Source organism: Lepus europaeus, chromosome 18 (genome assembly GCF_033115175.1).
Source record: "Lepus europaeus isolate LE1 chromosome 18, mLepTim1.pri, whole genome shotgun sequence".
NCBI classification, from domain to species: domain Eukaryota; kingdom Metazoa; phylum Chordata; class Mammalia; order Lagomorpha; family Leporidae; genus Lepus; species Lepus europaeus.
The window spans coordinates 38,424,660-38,448,870 of record NC_084844.1 but is presented as its reverse complement, the minus strand read 5'-3'; the positions used below and the strand labels follow the sequence as shown (position 1 = coordinate 38,448,870).

Below are 24,211 nucleotides of genomic sequence, written 5' to 3'. Positions count from 1 at the left end.
TTCTAGATTGGAGGGCAGAAAGGCTAGTCCTTAATCTTAAATTCCCTTGGAAAGAAAAAGTATTAGGAGGCAATAACAGAGTAGGAAGGTAGGATTGGCAAATAAACAGAATAGTTAATGTAACTAAACTGTTTTGTCCCCCTACTTAAGGAAATAATTCTTGAAATGATTAGTGTAATATCACAAACTTTTACCTCAGCTAAGCTTTGGTAAAGAAATGGATTTCTAATTCAACTTTTCCTCACTGCTAGTATTGTTGGGTTTTGGTATTTACTTACACTGTGTGTTATGAAAGCTGGTTTTAAAATTGCTTTGAAATAATGTCTGTTAAGTTTAGCACTTTGGCTCTAAGAATGCAAAAGTCATTGACACCGGTTTTCAGATGAAGTTAATGGGTTGCAAGTTTGCATGTAAAAGTGTGACCTGAGAAACAAAACCACTACATACAGACTGTTCCTTCTTCTAGTGAGCTAGGTTGATTTTATTGACTTGGTTGTCTCTATTTTTAGTATACCGTGCTTTGATAGTATGGAAAAGCCAAAGTTAAACATATTTGAAAAATTTTCTAAGAGCTGAACATTAAGTTTTCTGATCGATGACTAAAGTTGGTTTACCAAGTAAAACAAATATATAGTATGCATCTTCATTATCAGAGAGAGTAGTCTGCCATCAGTGTGCATATAAATGAAAAATATAAAGGGATGTGGTACTTATCTTTAGCTAATAGTCTTCTTCTTAGCTAAAACAAAGTCCATGAAAAAGGTAACCAACAGTTGTATTTAATGTCTATGTATTATGCCTTAGTTATTTGACTCCCATGAAATGCTATATGTTTTATAGTACTTCAGAGGTTTAAGGGAACTTCATAAGGAACTTATAACTTTATTCTCATAAATTTTTAAACTGATAGTGTGAGACTGAGAAGATGGAATTGGCCTTTTCATGAAGAGGAGGGTAGGAAAGTCTTTCTAAATATCTTTTTATCTATGAATGACAACTCATCTTATAATCTAAAGATTGAAAGGACCTTAAATGATCCTTCTGATGAAGGAAAGAGTACCTTAACTAATCCAATTTTTAAGCAATATAGGCTCCTTGTTGATACATTTCAATATGATTTGTGGCCCAGAAATTGATTCATGATCAAAGTTTTAGATTATTAAACCTTTGTTTACCCTTAGGAACTCTGTCAAACAAAATCTCATGCAGAAGTTCAATATATATTTGTCATAGTGATGATGATCATATTCAAGTAGGGATAAAATTGGGTGAGGGAGGGATTTGTAGTCTTTTTTATCCTTGTTAAATCCTAATGATTGGGATGTTCACAGAGGCCTTTTCTAGAAATCCCTGTGGATAACGATTACGGTCTATATCAAGTTGGCACACTTTTATGAGAAAGACCAGATAGTAAATGTGTTGGGCTTTGCAGGTCACATGGTATATGTTGCAGTTATTCAGCCCTGGCTTTGGAGCCTTACAGTAGCCATAAATATATAAATGAATAAACATGGTTGTGTTTCAAGAAAACTTGATTTATGAATACTGAAGTTGCAAGTTTATATTATTTTCATATGTGACAGCATCTTGTTCAAGATGTATATTTTAATTTATTGGGTTAAAGCATTTTGAATTTGAATATAAATGCCTAATTTCAAAAATTTTTCCCCTACATTTAGTTTTGCATTTCAGTACCCCAAATATCCAAGCATTTTTTTCATTAGTCTTCATCAACACTCCCATTTGTGTTTCTAATCATCTTAAAAATAGGAAGTTAAAAATCTCTTTTGGGGGCTGTTTGAAGAATATTTGTCATTTGTTGGGTTCATATTTAAAGAATCAGGGGTGTGTTTTGTGAGTGAGGATTGAATGTATGGTGAAAGATGGGTTGTTCTTAGACTTGTAAATTGTGTGATTGCTTGGCTGGAGGAAGATTCAGACAAAAGGAATCCATCAGATTTCTACATACAGAAGAGAGATATGAAGATTATTGAACTTCAGGAAACTTAATCTTTTTATTTGAAAAAGCAGTTATAACAGAAAGGCTTAATTTTTTATTTTCTGAAATTGACATCTTACTGGACTAGATGATAAGACCATTAATTTGCCATTATTTTTAGTTTTATCATTATGATTAATGCCTTTGAAAATGACCAGAACTTCATAGATAATTATTTATTATTATGTGTTGTCACCTGGTTAATTGTAAAATTAGCCTGAATTTTGAGTGTTTTTTCTCTCTCTTTTAAAGAGTTTATTTGAAAGCCAAAGGTATAAGGAGAGAGGGAGAGACATGAGGTCTTCCATCCACTGGTTTGCTCCCCTGATGGCTGAAGTGGCTGGGGCCTGGAACTCCATAAGGGTCTTCCATATGGATGGCATAGGCCCAAGCACTTGAGCCATCTTCCTCTGCTTTTCCCAGGCGTGTTATCAGGGAGCTGGATTGGAAGTAGAGTAGCTGAGACTCAAACTGGTGCCCATATAGGACGAGTGTCACACCACAACACTGGCTTCGCTCTCTTTTTAAAAAAGATTTATTTATTTGAAAGGCAGAGTTAGAGCGGGAGTGCACGCTTCCATCCATTGGTTGAAGCTAGGAGCCTGGAGTCCCTTCTGGTCTCCCATGTGGGTCCAGGGGCCCATGGACTGGGGCCATCTTCTGTACTTTCCAAGGTGCATTAGCAGGAAGCTGGAGCAGCTAGGAATCCAGCTGGTGCCCATGCGGGATGCTGGTGTCAGAGGTTGCAGCTGTGCCACAACACTGGCCCCTACCCTTCTCTTAGAATGTTTGATTAGCTCTCTTAAAAATATGCATATGTTCTAATGACTGTCTAAAACAGCACTGCCCAATAGAAATACAATGTGGACCTCAAATTTGAGCCATATAAGGAAAACTAGAGGTATATATAATTTTCTTGTTTTATTTAACCGAGTTTGTCCAAAATAACATTTCATCATGTAATATAAAAAAGTTTTAATGAGGCTGGCGCCGTGGCTTAGCAGGCTAATCCTCCGCCTTGCGGCGCTGGCACTCCAGGTTCTAGTCCCGTTTGGGGCGCCGGATTCTATCCCGGTGGCCCCTCTTCCAGGCCAGCTCTCTGCTATGGCCCAGGAAGGCAGTGGAGGATGGCCCAAGTGCTTGGGCCCTGCACCTGCATGGGAGACCAGGAGAAGCACCTGGCTCCTGGTTTCAGATCAGCGAGATGCGCCATTCGCAGCGTCCATTGGAGGGTGAACCAACGGCAAAAAGGAAGACCTTTCTCTCTCTCTCTCTCTCTCTCTGACTATCCACTCTGCCTGTCAAAAAAAAAAAAAAAAGAAAGAAAAGAAAAAGTTTTAATGAGATAGTGTTCACTTTTTTCATACTAAAACTTTAAAATTCATTTTATATTTTACATTTATAGCACATCTCAGTTTAACCACACAAGTGCTCAGCAGCCACATGCAGCTAGTAGATACTGTCTGTATTGGCTGGTGCAGCTCTGGTATGATAGATTCTTGTCCTTTTGAAATGTAGATAAATAACGTATTCAGAAAGCCACATGGGCAAGATATGAGAGTAAATAAAATGTAAATATAGCTGTATTGAATCCAGTGAGCTATTTACACTTGGAAGTAGTGTTGGTTTCTCCCCTCATAATAAAAAAATTGTGTTCTGGATTTAATAGTAAGAAAACTCAAGTTCAACATGAGTTTTTAAGTGAATCTTTTCCAGTTTTTAGCTTTTTTCCTTTTTTTCCCTCTAGATAGTGAATTTTCTAGGAATAAAGTTTCATGCTTTGTCATTTTATTTCTTGGCAATTTTAATATAATATTATATATTATAATATTTAATATAAATAATATAAATGTAGTTTAATTTTTAATGAAAAATTGAGAAGAGATTCTGTCAAAGAACCTTTTTTTTTTTTAAAGATTCATTTATTATTATTTGAGAGGCAGAGAGACAGAAGTCTTCCATCCACTAGTTCATTCCCCAAATGGCCACAGTGGCTGGAGCTGGGCCCATCTGAAATGAGGAGCCAGAAACTACTTCTAGGTCTCCCACGTGGATACAGGGGCCCAAGGACTTTTGCCATCTTCCACTGTTTTCCCAGGCCATAGGAGAGAGCTGGAGCAGAAGTGGAGCAGCTGGCACCTGAACTGGCGTCCCTATGGGATGCTGTGGCCGCAGTGGCTTTGCCTACTACCCCACAGCACCGGCCCCAAAAAACTTTGTTTCTTAACAGCACTTGAAATTGTCTTCTCTAAATGTATAATGCTGCAACAGTGATGTAACCCTCAGAGTCTAGCATAGAGTGGACTGCTCTTTGTGGGTTTAAATTTGGAAGAACTGTCTCATATATGTCAAGAATATGCAACTAGTTTTCTTATACAGGGGACACTCAGCCAGGAAAATTGAGTAGGCTTATAATATGTCTCTGTTAAATAATACTTTACCTTAAAATGTCTTTACTTCAGGAATTCATAATATGTGCATGCTTATTTTTTTTTTTTTTTGGAATGGAAAATTTGTTGTGATATCTTGACTCATAAATATTTTGAGGATCTTGGTATCTTTATTTGCTAATGAGACTTTAGTGATATGTGGAAAAGGACTTGTAACTAAATACAGGTTTGGTGGAAAGATTTTTTTTATTTTTTAAAAAGATTTATTTATTTGAAGTCAGAGTTAGAGACAGAGAGAGGGAGAGACAGAGATCGTCCGTCAGCTGGTTTACTTCCCAGATGGCTGCAATAACTGATGCTGGGCCAGGCCAAGGCCAGGAGCCAGGAGCTTCTTTCAGGTCACCCCTGTGGGTTGAGGGGCCCAAGCACTTGGGCCATCTTCAACTTTCCCAGGTGCATTAGCACAGATCTGCATAGGAAGTGGAACAGCCACGACTCGAACCAGCACCCATATTGGATGCTTGTGTCGCATGCAGTGGCTTTACCAGCTACACCACAGTACTAGTCCTGGAAAGATTCTTAATCACAGGCACATCTTCTGTTAATTGTTTAATAGTGAATACTACATTTAAAGGTATAAGAAAGCTTCTTGTAATTCATCTCTACTAGTGCTTCTCAGACATTAATGATCATATGAGTTCCTCGTGGATCTTACTAAAATGCAGATTCTGATTCTGTAGATTCTGTAGATCTGATTAAGGCCCGAGGTCCTGCTTTTCTGAGAAGCTTCTAGGCTATGCATTTGTTTATGTTTACCTTTTTCTCAAAACATTATTTTATTTATTTGAGAGGCACCAAGACAGACAAATGGAGAGCTCTCTTCCCTTGGTTCACTCTTCAAATGTCCTCAACAGCTGTAGCTAGGCCAGGCCATCACTGGAACCAAAATACCTGAGCCATCACTTGTTACCTCCCAGAGTGCACATTAGCAGAAAGCTGGAGTTGGGGACAGAGCAGGAACTCAAACCCAGGGACTCTAATATGGGATTTGGCATCCTATTTATTTATTTATTTTTGTTAAAGATTTATTTGAAAGGCAGAGTTAAAGAGAAAGAGAGAAGAGACAGAGAGATTGTCCATCTGTCGATTCATTCTCCAAATGACTACAATGGCCAGGGATGGACTGATCTGAAGCTGAGAGCTTCTTCTGGGTCTCCACGTGAGTGCAGGGGCCCAAGTACTTGAGCCATCTCCTGCTGCTTTCCCACGCACATTAGCAGGGAGCTGGATCGGAAATGGAGCAGCTAGGACTTGAACCGGCGCCCATATGAGGTGCCAGCACTGTAGGCAGCGGCTTTACCAGCTGTGCCACAGTGCCAGCCCTGGGATGTGGGTATCTTAACTACTAGGCCAGATGCATACCCTGTACCCTTTGCATACTAAGAATGTAGATTGTAAAGGAGTAAACTGAACTCCAGGGAGAATAATTGTCCAAATTTTCAGGGTTGATTAGTGATAACAAAGTATATTTTTAGTTTCTTGGTTTGGTTCTTTTTCAGTATTTCTATATGTTTGGCCATTGTCTTAAGTCTTTAGCTGCTTTACTTTCCCAGGAAATACTGAATAAAGATGACAAGTTTAAAATGTCATTTTATGGAGCAGTGGGAAATCATAAAACTTTCCAAGTATTGTTTTATGTCTTTTTGCAAGGGCATGCCTTTTTATTGTAAAAAATTATGTTGCTAGCTAGAATGGAAATTATGGGAACTGATGTATAAAACTGCGTATTTTCATCTTGGCCAAATAAACAATTTTGTCTTTGTTAAGGGTAATTAAGAGATATCACTCCCAGCATTTATTTGTATTCACAGTGACTTCAATTTCCTATTTTAAAATTCTACTCTATTATGGGGACTTGAACATCAACATTAGAATGTGGGCACTAGTTCTTGTCTCATCACTTTTTGGAGATCTAAGCATCATCTTTGAAGGAACCTTGGTTTCTGATAAGGTTTTCAGCAGTTGAATCTTCAGAACTCTGTTTTCCCTTTCTTAAAGGATTGAGCAGTGATATGTATGTTATTTAGGAGTATAAGAAGATTTGGGTACTGTTCTGAAGTCAGAATCTTCAGAGAATAGCAAATTGTATGTTTATGAAGGACATGAGTTTCATATAACCCTGAAATAGGTTTATTCTCTCACTCTAAATGGCTTCTTGGAAGTTATATGAAAATTTTAAAAGCAACTTAAAATACATGTGACCTAGGTTGATTGCAGTGGGAAGTATGTTCACATCCAGGTAGTATGTTATTTATCATAAAGGGAGAATGCCTTCTCATTTAGTGGTTTTTCTCAGGATGATTCAGAAAAGGCATCTGGAATGTAGGGTAATCACTAAAATAGTTTTTTTCTTAAGTAAGGGAGACAGACATTTGTGTATTGGATTAGCTTCTTGAGTTATCATAGAATAAGATTATTAGTATAAGATCAGATATTATCACTGAAAACTTTGAGTATATTTATTTCCATGTCAGCACATTACTCTTAGAAGATTATATAGTTCAGTCAAGAGAACAAACTTTTTTACTAGATGGATACTTAAAGACTTTCTTGATAAGAGACACCTCAGATTTCTTACATAAAACTATACACACAAGTACCATTGACCTACTACACTGGAAATTTGCCAGATAAAGGCCTTTTTTGAACAGCTACAATATTAGAGTATGTTGCATTCTGTCTTTAATGTGTGCTACTGATCGGCGTACAGAGCATTTGGCAGCATGAACTTCAATAGCTCTTTGTAAAAAGATCTAGTTGGTATGAAGTAGGAGGGCAATTTTAAGTTATGCTGTTTTTTTTTGTCCTCATCAGATTTCTGAATTATTTGAAATTTTAAGACTATTTTCATTTAGATTCACTTTTGTGTATATTCGTACCTTGCTTTTTTAAAATTCATCTCATAAAACCCACTATTTGATATCTCAGCAGAATTTAATATCCAAGTTTTTATCTCTCTCCTTTTATTATAAACATCTTAACCTTGTTTTACAATTTGGTAGTCTTTTTCTTTTTTTACATATTTAAAAAATATCTCTTTGGATAGTATGCTTGTTCTAGTTTAGCATTCTTCATGCTGTGCCTCCAGCTTTAAGTTAACAGTTTGAATAGTACCCTTTTGACTTGGGATTGGGAAGTTTTTAAAATAAGCATATAGTAGATATGTTAACAAATAAGCTTGAAAAGGCACCTTATGGAAATAGATCCCTGGGAAACCATTTAAACGGAAACAACATTTTGAAGTCTATCAGTTGGAAAGTTAGTGGTGCTACTGTTTTCCTAGGCGCTCTACTTGTGACAGTTAAGTGTAGATTGAGCCCAGGGCTCAGCACATTAGAGACTTAAGGAAGAAATCATTTCTTCAATTTTTCCTCTGCAGTGGTGGTGACCGCGGTGGCTTCAAAAATTTTGGTGGTAAGTGCTGAGTATCCCAAAATGTTTCAGTGGAAATGCTATATAAATCTAAAAGCCACCAATATCCCGCAGACGCAATCTAAGCCCTTTCTTACTCTGTTGAGGCTGGTGTGTGTTGTGTGCTTTAAAAAATAATTATTTATGTATCTATATATATATAAAAGTAAACATTAAAAAGCCAAAGCTTATCTCAGACAGTCCAATGGGTTTCAACACAGTGAATTTGCATGAGAGTCTGTGGTGACCAATGAATGAGACCTTCACTGGATTTTGACTATGTTTTTTTATAAAGGTAGCTGACATGATGTTTTTAAATTATTAGGGTCTTCCAATCAGCCTTCACAACCAGAGCTTAACAAAAGTGACAATAGCATAATGCAAGTGGCAGGTGCTATCTAGGACAAGTTTAAGGAAATGTTGACATTCATATTGATTTCTTAAACTTTTAGTAAAACTTAATTTATATAGTTACTTTGTAAATCTGTGATGGTTGACTTTCAAGGATTTGGAAGTATTGACTTTTCATGCCTTCATTATTATTACTATTTTTTAATGATTTCAAATGAGTTGCCTTGAATAGCTTTTTTTTCTTTTCTTTTCCCTTAGGTCACAGGGATTATGGACCCAGACCAGATGCTGGTAAGGTTTATGGTAGTTTATAATTTTGCAATTAGTAAAATGTTAATTTTCCATTTTTTGAAGGGAAAAGTGTATATTTAGGGAGATTAGTACAGGAGGAAGATTTAATATGCTAGTGCAGCCAGAACTGGGAAACTTCATTTCTAAAGACATGCCGGAAAGAAAAATTCAAGGGGATTGATGGGAAAGTTTACTGGGGAAAATTGCTGTTTGTGCTTTTCCCATGCTCTACTTTTTCTATTTTGAAGAAATACTGAAATTTTTACTGCATTAGTTATTTAATTTTTTAAAATCAAATTTAATGAAAGAATTGGTAACATTGAGGAATTAGAGAGGCTGTGCTTAAACATCCTACATTGGATTGATAGTTTGCCTAATGGGTCTAAAAAACCCTGAGTTCATACATGAAGAATTTGTCATATTTGAACAGAGGTCACTAATTTTTTGTGGCTTTTTATTTTTAAATGAAATTCAAGGCTACAGATTTACCCATGGAGCCTTTTGAAAGTTAAAATTTAGTGGTTAGAATCTATTTGAGCCAAAAAATTTTAAATATATTGAAATCAGAACTTTTGTTTTTATTAAGATGCCAAAGTATTCTATATGGATGGCAATTTCTGAATTATCCCTTGATGGACTGAATTTTTGTACATCTTTCTTACTTTGTTATACTAATCCAAAAATGTACATGTAAGGTAAGGTGTGTGTACAAGGCGCTCCTACCCTCTGATATATGAAAAGCTTACTGCAGTGAATGGGAAACCAGCATTTCTGCTTGGCTTGCTTGAAAGTCCAGAATATCAGATTTGGGGGATTTTTCTACTAGGGAGGCTTAAAAGTATTAATTAGAATTAGAATTTTCCAGGGGAAGGAATACTGATTTAAATACAGTCTCTTCAGCCCTTCGTGAGCCAAAGTCTAGTGAATCTGAAGAGCAAGATCTTAAGATCTTCCTTAATTGTTCTACGTGTATTTCACACAGTGTGGCCTTGATCCACTTTACCTGAGATTGGTTGTAATAATTGATCTGCTACCAAATAAATGTTGTGAACATGTAGCATGTTTATGTAAGATTTTTGTATTGCTCTTAGAACAGTGGAATATTGGGTAATAAATGATCTTGATTACTGGATGGGATGCAATAAACCAAGGAATTAGGAAAATTAACCATAACTTTTTTTCCCTTTAGATTCAGAATCTGACAATTCAGATAACAACACAATCTTTGTGCAAGGACTTGGGGAGGGTGTGTCTACAGATCAAGTGGGGGAGTTCTTTAAACAAATAGGGATTATCAAGGTGAGTATGACTTATATCAAAAATTTCATAATAACATATCCTAGTTAATCTACATAAATTACAAAAGAAGCCTATATCCTCCATTGTGAGTTGATTTTTAAAAATAATCTGGTATACATGCTTACATGTGTCTGTAGGCCTTTGCTACATATGCTAAATATTTGAAGATTTTTATTCCTTGTTTCTGTTTATCTTCAACTGTAGGGTTCTAAAAGTAAAGTCTGCCTAACTCCAAAAATTGTCAGAACATTTTATGGATTCTGAGATGCCAGTATATACAAAATCAAGTTGCTACTAATATATACATATTTTGGTATTTAATGCCTACTATGTATGTTAGCCCAATATATAGCATGTTATTTTGTAATTGTTTACTTGTCTTTTGCACCATCTGTTTTATGCATATATTTTCTCTGTACATCTAGAAAGCATCCTATAGACTGGTGTTATGTAGTTAGTAGCACTTTCTTGAAATAAGTTTGTATTTATCCTTGTTTAGGTGTCTGTGGAATTACTTTTTTCCTTCTTGGGGGGTTAAAATTTTTTAAGAAATTACTTAAACATTTAATAGGTAAAAAAATTCATTTTTGGTAAGAAAACATTCTTCCTATCCCAGCCAAATCCCAGAATACTTCTTAGAGGCAATCAGTTGATTTGTTCAATGAACATCATTCATGACTTCAAAGTGTTTTAGAGGATATATATATATTTACAAGAGGCAGTGCCTACATTTACTTTTTGTGGATTTATATAAATTATACATAGATAAAACAGTACACTATATCATGTTTACAGCATGGTTTTCACTTAATGTAGCTGGGAAAGTTTTCCTTGTTCAAACCTTTAGATAACTTTTTATTATTTTTTTAAAAGATGTATTTTATTTATTTGGAAGGCAGAGTGACAGAAAGAAAGAAAGAGATCTTGTATCTGCTGGTTCACTACTGCTGGCCAGGATTAGGCCACAACAAAATCAGAATCTGGGAGCTCCATCCAAGTCTCCTATGTGGATGGCAGGGGCCCAAGTACTTGGGACATCTTCTATTGTTTTCCCAAGCACATTAACAGGGAGTTTAATTGCTAGTAGAGCAGCCAGGACTCATGCTCATTTGGAATGTGAGCGTCACAGGTGATAGCTTAACCCACTGCCCACAATGCTGGCCCCATTATGTTTTTATTGAAACAGTATTTTGTAGAATAGGTGTATGAATTTATTTTAAAAAATAAATCTGTAGGGGCAGGCATGTAGTACAGTGGATTTTAAGCCATTGCTTAGAATACCTACATCCCATATTAGAGTTCTGGTTTAAGTTCTAGGTACTCCAGCTGGCTTCCAATCCAGCTCCCTGCTAATAATGTGTAGCAGATGATCCCTCACGTGACTGATTCCCTGCAACTCTCATGGGAGATTACAATAAAAGTTCCTGGGTCCTGTGCCAGCCTTGACTGTTGTAGACATCTCTCTCCTGCTCTGTAACTCTGCCTTTCAGATGCATAAATCAACACATCTTAAATTTTTTTAATATATAAATGCTGTATGATCACTTACTCTTAAAATGATAACATCAACTTTTTCTTCAGACAAACAAGAAGACCGGGAAACCAATGATAAATCTTTACACAGACAAGGATACTGGGAAGCCAAAAGGCGAGGCAACAGTGTCATTTGATGACCCTCCTTCCGCTAAGGCAGCTATTGACTGGTTTGATGGTATGTTTCAATCATAGAATTTTCTACATACAGTTTGGATAAATGTTTCTTAGTCTGGAAGTCAAAATGTGGCATAGGAGACAGTGGTTCTATTCAGGTTTACTTTTGAAGAAATCATAAGTGTAGGCTAGAGTTTTTATATACCTTTAGAAATGAGTTCTATCCTTGTTTATTTAGAATATTTCCTTCTATCATGTCTTTCACATGATGCCAACTTGATATCGGTAATAGTGTTGGTCTAGTTGACTCTTTTAAAATTTAGATTAATTTTTCTTCAATATAAAATTAAGACTGGCCGGTGCCGCGGCTCAATAGGCTAATCTTCCGCCTTGTGGCGCCGGCACACCAGGTTCTAGTCCCGGTCGGGGCACCGGATTCTGTCCCGGTTGCCCCTCTTCCAGGCCAGCCCTCTGCTATGGCCTGGGAATGCAGTGGAGGATGGCCCAAGTGCTTGGGCCCTGCACCCGCATGGGAGACCAGGAGAAGCACCTGGCTCCTGCCTTTGGATCAATGCGATGCTCCGGCCGCAGCGTGCCAGCCGTGGTGGCCATTGGAGGGTGAACCAATGTCCACTCTGCCTGTCCAAAAAAAAAAAAAATTAAGACATGTTTAAAAGAAATAGACATTTTACTCCCACTGAAAATAGGAAAATAGGGATAAATGGAAAAACTTACTAAAGTTTCTATTGGTTAGTTTCTACTCAGAGATGACAACTGACAATTTTTTTTATTAATTTTCCTTTAGTCTTTTAAAATATACTTTTACAAGTTTATCATAATATTCCAAGTACAGTTTTCTTTCATATTTTTTCATCTAACCTTTTAGTGTAGACATTTGTCCATATTACTACAAATTCATCATTTTTGTGCACCCTAATTTTATGTGTGTTACTGTGTGTCTGCTATGATTTATGAAGTAGGCACAATTCTTTTTTTTTAATGATTTATTTATTTTATTTGAGAGGCAGAGGGGGGTGGTACTTCTATCCACTGGTTGACTCCCTAGAATGGCTGTAACGGGCAGAACTGCGCCGATCTGAAGCCAGGAGCCAGGAGCTTCTTCTGGGTCTCCTATGCAGGAGATGCGCCAGAGGACTTGGGTCATTTTCCACTGCTTTCTCAGGCCATACCAGAGAGCTGGATTGGAAGTGGAGCAGCCAGGACTCAAACCGGCACCCTTATGGGATGCCAGCACTGCAGGCAGTGACTTTACCTGCTGTGCCACAGTGTCAGTCCCCATCATGTTGCTTTTGAAATCTAAGTCCATTCTTCCTTACTTTTCTGTTTTTCATAGTTACTGTGAGTCGTAAAGCATTTTCTTTTGCTTATGGTCTGTTAAAAATTATGTCTTTTGCCAACAGGGCATTTCATACTCTTAACCCTAATTTCACACTTAGATTTAACTTACAGATCTTATTAGGTCTTACTACAACATTTAGAATACTGATCTGTGAGTTGCATCCTTAGTGAAAATACTTGTCATACTATCTGACATCATGAGAAATTGTCAGCTACGATGGTTAGGGCTTTGGTTATGAAGCTAGGACTCCTGGATTTATAACCATTTTATGAATTCTAGGGTTCCTTTCCTTATGTATCAGTTATCTTATTTACTATAGAGTAAAAAGATAAATTCCTGTCTCTAAGACCCTGGAGCAACAGAATATGTGGTTTGTAAACCTGAATGCAAGTAATCATAAATACAATATTCTTAAAAATAGTACTTGTGTGGTAAAAAAAAATTTCAAATAGTACCATGGTTAAAAATGAATTTCTTTTCCACCTTTGACCCCTGGTGATCTTATTTTCCCAAAGTACAGCAAGCAGTTCATTCACAAGAGTACTTCACAGAAACTATCCATGCATGTTTTTTTCGTAGTAACACATTTCACATCAACATTTTGAAGACCCCGCATCTGCATGGATTTCAGAGGTTGTTTTTTTTTTTTTTTTTGGTACCAAAGTAAATTTATCTTTTAATTTTTTTTTTTTTAATAATTTGACAGATAGAGTTAGACAGTGAGAGACAGAAAGAAAGGTCCTCCCTCCGCTGGTTCACCCTCAAATGGCCGCTACGGCCGGAGCTGTGCTGATCCGAAGCCAGGAGCCAGGTGCCTCCCCCTGCTCTCCCATGCACTTGGGCCATCCTCCACTGCCCTCCTGGGCCATAGCAGAGTGGACTGGAAGAGGAGGAACCGGGACTAGAACCCAGAGCCCGTATGGGATGCTGGCGCCGCAGGCGGAGGATTAACCAAGTGAGCCACAGCGCCAGCCCCTAATTGTATTTTCAATAGATTTTTGGAGTATGTTTGTGTAAAGCATTTATGAATATATGGGTATATGCTTATGCATACACACATTCCCTTTAAAAAACAAATGATGTGGTATTCTTGTTTATAGTTGGCTCTTTTCATGTAAGAATACTGGATGGGAATTTTTTGTTTTAACTATAGTAAGAAGTGACTAACTCAGTGACATATCGATTCAGTTCAGTAGATTATGTCATGTTTTAGCACTGTAACTCTTTGTAACACCAGTACATTTGAATTTCTATAAGGATATGTCAGTTACTCTCCTGAAACTAGAAATTTCTAAGATAGTTTTGTATGTGGAGTAGCATTTCTTCAAAACTGTTTTCTTTTTTATTAGGAAAAGAATTCCATGGCAACATCATTAAAGTGTCCTTTGCCACCAGAAGACCTGAGTTCATGAGAGGTGGTGGAAGTGGAGGTGGGCGGCGAGGTAAGAAACTTGCTGTTCAAATGCCTGCAAAGTATACTGAGTGTGAACTTGAGTCCATGTTCTGTAAACTTGCTACTACCCCTTTCTTTCACTAGGTCACTTTCCATCTGTCCTAAAAAAAGGTTGAGAGAGGGGCTGCATTTAGCTTATTAAATGTTTGTGTGCCACATCAGAGTACCTGGATTTGATACCCAGCTCTGGCTCCTGACTGGCTGCCTGCTAATGCAGACTCTGGGAGTTAGCAGTGATGGCTCAGATAACTTTCTGCAACTCACATAGGAGACCTAGATTGAATTCTTTGCTTTCAGCTTTGGCCAGGCTCAACCTCAGTTATTATGGGCACTTGAGGAGCAAACCATTGGATGGGAGTTCTCTGTCTCTCTACCTTTGAAATAAATAAACAGTTTTTAAAAAATGAGGGTGGGGGGGCTGGCACTGTGGCATAGTGGGTAAAGCTGCTGCCTGCAGTGCTAGTATCCCATATGGGTGCCTGTTCAAGATGCAGGTATCCACTTCCCATCCAGCTCTCTGCTATGGCCTGGGAAAGCAGTAGAAGATGGCCCAAGTCCTTGGGCCCCTGCAACCACATGGGAGCCCTGGAAGAAGCTCCTGGCTCCTGGCTTTGGATCAGTGCAGCTCCGGTCATTGCGGCCATCTGGGGAGTGAACCGGCAGATGGAAGGCCGGCCTCTCTCTCTCTCTCTCTCTCTCTCTCTCCCTCCCTCTCCCTCTCCCTCTCCCTCTCCCTCTCCCTCTCCTCTCTGTGTAACTGTGACTTTCAAGTAAAATAAATAAATCTTTAACAAAAAAAATGAGGGTTGGTAATAGCTAAAAAAGTAGTAGGGAGAAGCTAGTAGATATCTCTTTGGAAAGCTATATAGGAGTTTGTTGCTTTTTGGAAATCAGGAGGCAGTTGTTTAAATGTTACCTAGTTAGATAGTTAGATCTGATGAGTTTTTAAGCTCCCTACTAGTTACTTCTTTATTTCTATTGAGCCCATTTTCCTCAAATTTGTATTTTGTCTTCTCTCTCAAGATTATTATTGAGATACTAAACTAAGTAGCATATTAAGTGAACTGAAGTTTTTTATAGTGTATATTTTCATTATAATGTGTACTTAGTATCTTTTCTATCTTTTGTATGTTAAAGTAAATCCTCAAATCAAAGAATTACAAAGTCATGCTATAAGGGGTTAATGGTGGGGGGCGGCTGCCTAGGTATTGGTGGATTGATGGGCACTTGCTCTTTCTTCTTTCATCTGGTACTTTTAATGTCTGCTGTTGATTCTTCTCCCCTGCTGTCCCATTATCCCCAGGCCGTGGAGGATACAGAGGCCGAGGAGGCTTTCAGGGGAGAGGTGGAGATCCCAAAAGTGGAGACTGGGTTTGTCCCAATCCGTAAGTATCTCATTTGTTGGAAGTAGGGGTTGGGATTGGCGTTAGAGGGTGCAAGAGCAGTTCTGAATCCACTGGAAACAATCTTAGAAACATTAATTTTTGTCCTTTCTCAGGTCATGTGGAAATATGAATTTTGCACGAAGGAATTCTTGTAATCAGTGCAATGAGCCTAGACCAGAGGACTCTCGTCCCTCAGGAGGGGGTAAGTCAACCCTTTGGATCAGCTCTTTAATAGCTTCTGCATGACATTTATCTTCTGACTAGCATTAAGGAAGCTTTACATTATTTTGCTGGCCTCACTGGTGTGCGTTTCTATCTTGCAGATTTCCGGGGGAGAGGCTACGGTGGAGAAAGGGGCTACAGAGGTCGTGGGGGCAGAGGTGGAGACCGAGGCGGCTATGGTGGAGACAGAAGTGGGGGTGGCTATGGTGGAGACAGAAGTGGTGGCTATGGCGGAGATAGAAGTGGGGGTGGCTATGGCGGGGACAGAAGTGGGGGTGGCTATGGTGGGGACAGAGGAGGTAGCTATGGTGGGGATCGAGGAAGCGGTTATGGTGGCGACCGAGGCGGTGGCTATGGTGGAGACAGAGGGGGCTATGGTGGAGACCGAGGTGGCTATGGCGGAGACCGAGGAGGCAGCTATGGTGGAGATCGAGGAAGTTATGGTGGAGACCGAGGAGGTTATGGTGGAGATCGAGGAGGCTACGGAGGAGATCGAGGGAGCTATGGAGGAGACCGAGGAGGGTATGGAGGAGACCGAAGTAGGGGAGGCTACGGAGGAGACCGTGGTGGCGGCGGTGGCGGCGGTGGCTATGGTGGAGACAGAAGTGGAGGCTACGGCGGAGACAGGAGTGGTGGCGGCTATGGAGGAGACCGAGGTGGGGGCTATGGAGGAGATCGAGGTGGCTATGGAGGCAAAATGGGAGGAAGGTGAGTATTAGAATTCACTTGTTAAACTTTTTACCAGATTGCCCCCAGAAATTTATTTTGCTTCAGAAATTCTTATTCATAATCTATATTTGGGTGTATGGATGTGTATTATTTTTTCTTGGTAGCTAAAGGTAGTTGAATCTGGGAGATAATAATGTAAAACTATGTGATTCAAGAGTCTTAACCTAAATGAGGGGAAAGCACATCTTCTGTGGATGTGTTTTTTTCCAAATTGTGTGCTCCCCTGTAGCTCTTTCTTTGGAGATTCTGGTTCCTTTTCCAGATGAAAACTACCGATGGAGTGTGCTGTGCACATGAATAGTATGGAAGCAGAAACAGGTGCAGGTCCAGTGATGTAAAATAACTTCAGTTATTACACTAAGGATCTGTATTCCAGAGACGGTATAGGGTAGTGAGAATTAGTATAGCATTTGGTTAGGAGCATGAAGTTGGAAGACAGTCTGGGTTTAAATTCTGGCTGCACCACTTCATATCTGTGTGACCCTAGATAAGTTACTTAATGTTTTAGAGGGTCAGTGTCAGTACTCTCATCTGTAAAATGGGGTTGCAAGTAGCTTTTCAGAATTCATAGAATTGTGTTTCTTTTAAAAGATTTATTTATTTATTTATTTTTTACTTTTTGACAGGCAGAGTGGCTAGTGAGAGAGAGAGGCAGAGAGAAAGGTCTTCCTTTTGCCATTGGTTCACCCTCCAATGGCCGCCGCGGCTGGTGTGTTGCAGCCGGCGCACCGCGCTGTTCCGAAGGCAGGAGCCAGGTGCTTATCCTGGTCTCCCATGGGGTGCAGGACCCAACCACTTGGGCCATCCTCCACTGCACTCCTGGGCCACAGCAGAGAGCTGGCCTGGAAGAGTGGCAACCGGGACAGAATCCGGCACCCCAACCGGGACTAGAACCCGGTGTGCTGGCGCCACTAAGCGGAGGATTAGCTTGTTGAGCCACGGCGCCGGCTATTTATTTATTTTAAAGACAGAGTTAGAGGTGGCAGCAGTGAGGGTCTTCATCTGCTGGTTCAGTCCCCAAATGGCTGCAGTGGCTGGAGCTGGGCCAGTCTGAAGCAAGGAGCCAGGAGCTTGCCAGGACTTGAACCCTCACCCATATGGGATACTGGCACTGAAGGCAGTGGTTTCACCTGCTATACCACAGTGCCAGCTCCCTAGGTGTTTTTGTTTGTTTTATTTTTCAAGAATTATTTATTTATTTGAAAGGTGGAGTCACACACACACACACACACACAGAAGCAAGGAGATCTTCTGTCTGCTGATTTACTCCCCAAGTGTCCACAACAACTGGGAGTGCGCCAAGCTGAAGCCAGGAGACTGGAACTCCATCCAGGTTTCCTGTGTGGGTAGCAAGAACTCAAGTTTGTTGGCTATCATATGCTTCCTTCTCAGGCACAGTAGCAGGAAGCTGGATTGGAAGTAGAGTAGCAGTCTGACAGGGGATGTTGTCTTCCCAGGTGGTGGCTTAACTTGCTGTACCACAATGTCTGCCCCAGTAGTGTTGTTTTAGATTGTAACAGTAGGTGGTCCATAGTAAGCATTATGTAATTGTTGGCTGTTAGTAATTATTAGTTAGCATAATTACTATGTAATGAAAACTTTCTCTACATGGCAAATGCTGGAAAATGTCTTTCTATGCTTTAGTTCTAGTTCTTCTGTTAAATCCCATTTTTGCAGACTCAGAGACACATAATGATCCCATTTTCCCAGGTCACATAGTAAGTGAAAGATCCAGAATTCATACATGAAAGTGCTTGCTTGTTCTACTCTGTCACTTTTGTGTTTAAAATACTGGAATTGGCATTGGTTATGACCTGAAATATTAGCGTGATTTGGAGTCATTCTAGGTGGAAAAATTTTAATGGTGAAAGTAAAACTTACGCTAGGAACTTTGTGGGTCTTCAAGCTGATAAATTAGGCAAGTTATGCTCCTAGGGTTACAGATATAAATTAAATGTAGTGTCATCCTTAACAGAAATTGTCTTGCTGATGCCAATCACTAGCACCCTGAAGAAACATTTGACATTACCTTGGTAGAAAATTACAATTTAGCCCGGCTGTTTATTTTTCATTCCTAGAAACGACTACAGAAATGATCAGCGCAACCGACCATACTGATGACTGTTTTGAATGTTCCTTGGTCTCTGACATGATCCATAGTGAAATTGCCAGAGTTATGCCTGCTGCTTTCCTCGTGGCCTCCTCTTGGGTAGTGAAATTAAGTGACGTTTGGATTTTTATTTGGGTGGGAGGGCAGGGACAATTTTTCTTTTAGAAGTGTCCGTTGAAATTTCCCCTTTTAGTTTCCATCCTTCTCCTTCCTAGCCCTTGAAGCTAAGTGCGTTGTAAAATATTGCCAAAATGAGAAGTGTTTTGTAATACTGCAATAAAAGCTGCTTGTTTTTGTGGACTTTGTATATTAGTGCATTGCTTTGTCACACTAAGAACTCAACCCTAGCAGACGCTAACCCTAAAGAATGAGGAACTGAATTCTACTTGAGTAAACTGTTACTTTCAGTAATATTCATTGAACCTTATATTTAGAGTAGAATGCTGGATATGTTGCTGGTGAAATAGCAGTCTTGATAAGTGCTGCAATAAGGATAAGTACAAGGTATTTTTTTAATTAATTAATTTACTTTCATTTTTATTTGAAGGGCAGAGAGAGAAATCTTCCATCTACTGGATCACTCTCCAAATACAACATCCAGGGCTGGGCCAGTTCAAAGCCAGGAGTCTGGAACGCAATCCAGGTCTCCTCCATGGGTGGCAGGGATGCAAGTCCTGAGCCATCATCTGCTGCCTCCCGCTGTGGTACACGATAGTAGGAAGCTATATTGGAAGCACAGTAGCTGGGACTTGACCCAGGCACCTGATATGGGATGTGGGTGATCTAGGCAGTTTTGCCGCTGTGCCAACTGCCTACCCCCAGTATAAGGTGCTTTGAGGACTGATTGAAGGACACTGGGACTGGTGTTGTGGTGCAATGGGTTAAGCTGTTAACTGTGACACTGGCATTCCATATGGGCACCATTTCGAGTCCTGACTGCTTTGCCTCCAAACCAGCTCCCTGCTAATGTGCCTGGGAAAGCAGCAGAAGATGGTTCAGGTACATGGGCCCTTGCCATCCACATGTGAGACCCTGATGGAGTTCCTGGCTTTGGCCTGGACCATCCCTGGCTCATTGCAGCCATTTGGGGAATGAACTAACGGATGGAAAAATCTCTGTCGTCTCTGTAACTCTGCCTTTCAAATAAACACAGAAATTTTTAAAAATAAAAAAAAGACTATTTTTTTAATGCAGTCCTGTGGGAGCAGTAAAGCGTTGGTGAGTCTGCAGGGAAGAATAGGAATTGTCCATGTAAAGAGGTTGAGTTGAGGGAATAACTATCAGGAAGCTATAATGACATAACCAAATCAGGAGTTATGAACTAGACAGAGTCAGGAACAGGCTCTGCTTTAAAATTTTATGTGGTTCTTTGTGAGTGGAGGGAAAGAGTTCAATGGTCGGCATACAAAAGAATAGGGAGGTAATAAGCCCTGTGATTAGGTGCTTGGGCTGCATTTTTCACTTGTTTCCAGACAGGGAATCATTAAGATATTGTAAACAGGAATGGCAACATCTGATTTAAGTGACACCAACTGAAAGATGATTGTGCCTGGCTTATGGTAAGGCTGGACTGGAAACAGAATGGTAAGCTAAGTGGCCTGAGCTCAGATAGTGATGGGCCAGGCAAGGAAGTAACTAAATGGATTTGAGTGATATTTTTGGCCTGTGTAATTGGGCACATGTACTTTTTATTGAAATAGGAATTGCTGGGAAAGGAACAGTTCTGTGGGCAAGATGGCAGTGAACTCAGTTTGGTATATGTTGAGTTATGGGCACTCATGAAACTTCCCAATAAAGCTATCCAATTGGCCAACTGGATGTGCAAACCAGATTAGGAGCTCCCTAGAGACCTTCGTTGAGCCAAAGCTTAGAGCCAGGCATCAAGTTACTTAAGCCATCACTTCTGCCTCATAAGGTCTGTGTTGGCAGGAAGCTGGAATCAGGAAACAGAACAAGGTATCAAACCCAGACACTCACATGGGATAAGGACATCTTAACTGATACCTTAAATGCTAAGGTAAGCCTGCTCCTAAATGGAACTTGGATCTCTGCCAAATCAGTTTGTCTTCCCAACATCACTGAATACCTTCACCATCTGTCCCGATCATACCAGATTGAAAAGTTAGAATTTAATTTCTCTCTTTTTGTCTGGTGCCTGCAGATTTTTTTTTTTTTTTTAATAGAGTTAGAGAGAGAGAAAGGTCTTAATTCCGTTGGTCCACCACCCAGATGGCCGCCACGGCTGGAACTGTGCTAGTCCGAAGCTGGGAGCCAGGTGCTTCCTCCCGGTCTCCCTTGCGGGTACAGGGACCCAAGCACTTGGGCCATCCTGCACTGCCTTCCCGGGCCACAGCAGAGAGCTGGACTGGAAGAGGAGCAACCGGGACTAGAACCCGGTGCCCATATGGGATGCTAGCGCCGCAGGTGGAGGATTAACCAAGTGAGCCATGGCACCAGCCCCTGCAGATTCTGTTAATTCTAACTCTGAAGTCTATCTTGAAGTCATCTTCATATTCTTGGTTAAAATCGTATATGAGTTACAGTAATCTCTTTTGGACAATTGGAATAGCTGACTTCAAAAGTCTGCCTACAGGGCGCTGTGGTGCATTGGGTTAATGCCTTGGCCTGAAGTGCAGGCATCCCATATGGGCGCCAGTTCTAGTCCTGGCTGCTCCATTTCCTATCCAGCTCTCTGCTATGGCTTGGGATAGCAGTAGAAGATGGCCCAAGTACTTGGACCCCTGCACCCATGTGGGAGACTCGGAAGAAGCTCCTGGCTCCTGCCTTCAGATCGGCGCAGTTCTAGCTGTTGCAGCCAACTGGAGAATGAATCATCAGATGGATGACCTCTCTTTCTCTCTGCCTCGCCTCTCCTCTCTGTGTAACTCTGACTTTCAAATAAATAAATCTTTAAAAAAAGTCTGCCTATAGTCTTATACTCCAGAATCTATTTTTTAACATAATAGTTGGCTGGCGCCGCAGTTCACTAGGCTAATCCTCCGCCTGCGGCACCAGTACTCCAGGTTCTAGTCCCGGTTGGGGTGCCAGTTCTGTCCTTGTTGCTCCTCTTCCAGTCCAGCTCTCTGCTGTGGCCCGGGAAGGCAGTGGAGGGATGGCCCAGGTGCTCTGGCCCTGCACTCGCATGGGAGACCAGGAGGAAGCACCTGGCTCCTGGCTTCGGATCAACACAGCGTGCCGGCCGTAGCGGCCATTTAGGGAGTGCACCAACAGAAGTAAGACCTTTCTTTCTGTCTCTCACTGTCTAACTCTGCCTGTCAAAAAAACAAAAAGCATAATAGTCAAATGATAGTGTCAAGATACAAGCCAGACATAGGTCATGTTTTAAACCCCTGCAGTGACTACATGTTGATTATAAATTCCTTCCCCTGACTTAGAAAACCCTTTAAGATCTGGCTCTACTACTACCTCATTTTGTAACACTTATTCATACGTAACCTTGTTGCAGCTGCATTGGTCATAATAGATAGTACCAAATATGCTTCTGCTTTAGTATCTTTTTAAGATTTATTTATTTGAAAGGCAAAGTTACAGAGAAGGAAAGAGAGAGGTCTTCCATCCCACCGTTCACTCCTCAGATGGCTGCAACGGCCGGAGCTTTGCTGATCCAAAGCCAGGAGCCATGCATGGTGCAGGGGCCCAAGGACTTGGGCCATCCTCTACTGCTTTCCTATGCCATAACAGAGAGCTGGATTGGAAGTGGAGTAGCCAGGACTGGAACCTGCGCCTGTATGGGATGCTGGCACTGCAAGCGGCAGCTTTACCTGCTACGCCACAGTGCTGGCCCCGTGCACTAGACACTATTTTTTGTCTGGGATTATCTTTCCTTGGATATTTGCCTGGCTGATTCAGTTGCTGTAATTTTGGATCAAATTCTACCCTTCCTTCTTCCCAGGTTTTCTCTAGCTGCCTAGTCTGAATTACTTTATATCTTCATTTGTTTTCATGTCACCTCTTGTGATGTCTTCACGTGATGACTTCACAGTACTTACCACTATTTTTGTGTGTTTGGTTTTTAATTTCCCTCATTGGAATGTAAGCTTTAGGAGAATAGGGAATGTTAACTGTTGGCTGTTTTATTCCAGTGTCTAGAACAGTGTCAGGCACAGAGTAGGGACTTGGTGGATATTTTCTGAATGCATCTATTAGAGTTATTAACATATATATGGGAATAGAAGTGATGATACCAGATATGATTAAAATAAACCTGCTTGGAGTAGTTTTCCATCCTAGCTGTATACCAGAATTAGGAAGGATGTCTAATCATTCCAAAACAAATCTGTGAAGGAGGCCTGGGCAATTTAAAAAAGGAGCCCCAGGTGATGCTACTTTAGGAGACATTAAGTGGAGAGAGAAGAGCCTGGTATGGAACCTGAGATGAACAAAAGAGGATCCTGAAACAGACTGGCGATATGTGGCCAGTGGAATCCAAGGGAAGAGGGAATTCCAAGAATGGGAAGATAATGGTATCAAGCTTGCAAGCCAGGGCAAGTCATGTAAAGGATAGCAAGCAGTCATACATTTGGCAGTATGGAAATTGTAAATCATTTTTAAAAAGATTTATTTTATTTGAAAGGCAGAGTTACAGAGGTAGAGGCAGGGAGAGGGAGAGGTCTTCCATTTGCTGGTTCACTCCCCAAATGGCTGCAATGGCCAGAGCTGTGCCGATCCGAAGCCAGGAGCCAGAAGCTTCCTCTGGGTCTCCCATGTGGGTGCAGGAGCCCAGGCACTTGGGCCATCGTGCATTGCTTTCCCAGTCCATTGCAGAGAGCTGGAGTAGGAAGTGGAACAGCCCGGACTGAACCAGCACCCATATGGGATTCCAGCACTGCAGGTGGTTGCTTTACCCATTATGCCACAGTGCCAGCCCCTGTAGTCATTTTAGAGCAGAGTTTCTCAGCCTTGGTACTACAGATGTTTTGGGTTGGGTACTTTTTTGGGGGCTGCTGCCCTGTGCATTGCAGGGTGCTTAGCAGCATCCCTGGGCTCTCATCATTAAATGCAGTTGCAAACCTTGCCCTCAAGTTGTGACAACCAAGAGTGTCTCTAGACATTCCCAGATATCCCGTGGAGAACATACTGCCCTTGTTGAGAACACCATCTTAGAAAAAGCAGTTTTAGTAGAGAATTTAATTCTGACCTCAAATTGAGCTGGGATAATGAATAATGGAAATTGGAGAAATGGAAACAGGTAATGTAGACAACTGTTTTAAGAATCTTGATTATGAGGGTTGGTTAGAGATGTGATAAGAGATTTGTGGGAAGTTATTTTTGAAGTGGGTTGAGAATTGAGTATTTACCCACTGCTTTGAATGAAATGGGAATAGTTGATGTTCACATTCCTTGAAGGAATGGGAGCATTTGCATTAGAAGAGTGGTGAATCCTCCGCCTGTGGTGCTGGCATCCCATATGGGCACCGGGTTCTAGTCCCCGTTGCTCCTCTTCCAGTCTAGCTCTCTGCTGTGGCCCAGGAAGGCAGTGC

General features: G+C 40.5%; 1 protein-coding gene across 1 annotated transcript in view; it reads left to right on the top strand.

Moving 5' to 3' along the window:
* The window catches only part of TAF15 (TATA-box binding protein associated factor 15), a 34,358-nt gene extending 15,343 nt beyond the window's left edge, over positions 1-19,015 (top strand). Inside the window, exons 8-16 of the mRNA XM_062175539.1 lie at positions 7,829-7,863; positions 8,470-8,502; positions 9,692-9,801; positions 11,383-11,512; positions 14,161-14,253; positions 15,568-15,649; positions 15,763-15,851; positions 15,973-16,579; positions 18,679-19,015. Coding sequence (XP_062031523.1) covers positions 7,829-7,863; positions 8,470-8,502; positions 9,692-9,801; positions 11,383-11,512; positions 14,161-14,253; positions 15,568-15,649; positions 15,763-15,851; positions 15,973-16,579; positions 18,679-18,718 — 1,219 coding nt within the window. The 3' untranslated portion in view covers positions 18,719-19,015. The remainder of the gene's footprint in view (positions 1-7,828; positions 7,864-8,469; positions 8,503-9,691; positions 9,802-11,382; positions 11,513-14,160; positions 14,254-15,567; positions 15,650-15,762; positions 15,852-15,972; positions 16,580-18,678) is intronic.
* The last annotated feature ends 5,196 nt before the right edge of the window (positions 19,016-24,211 follow it).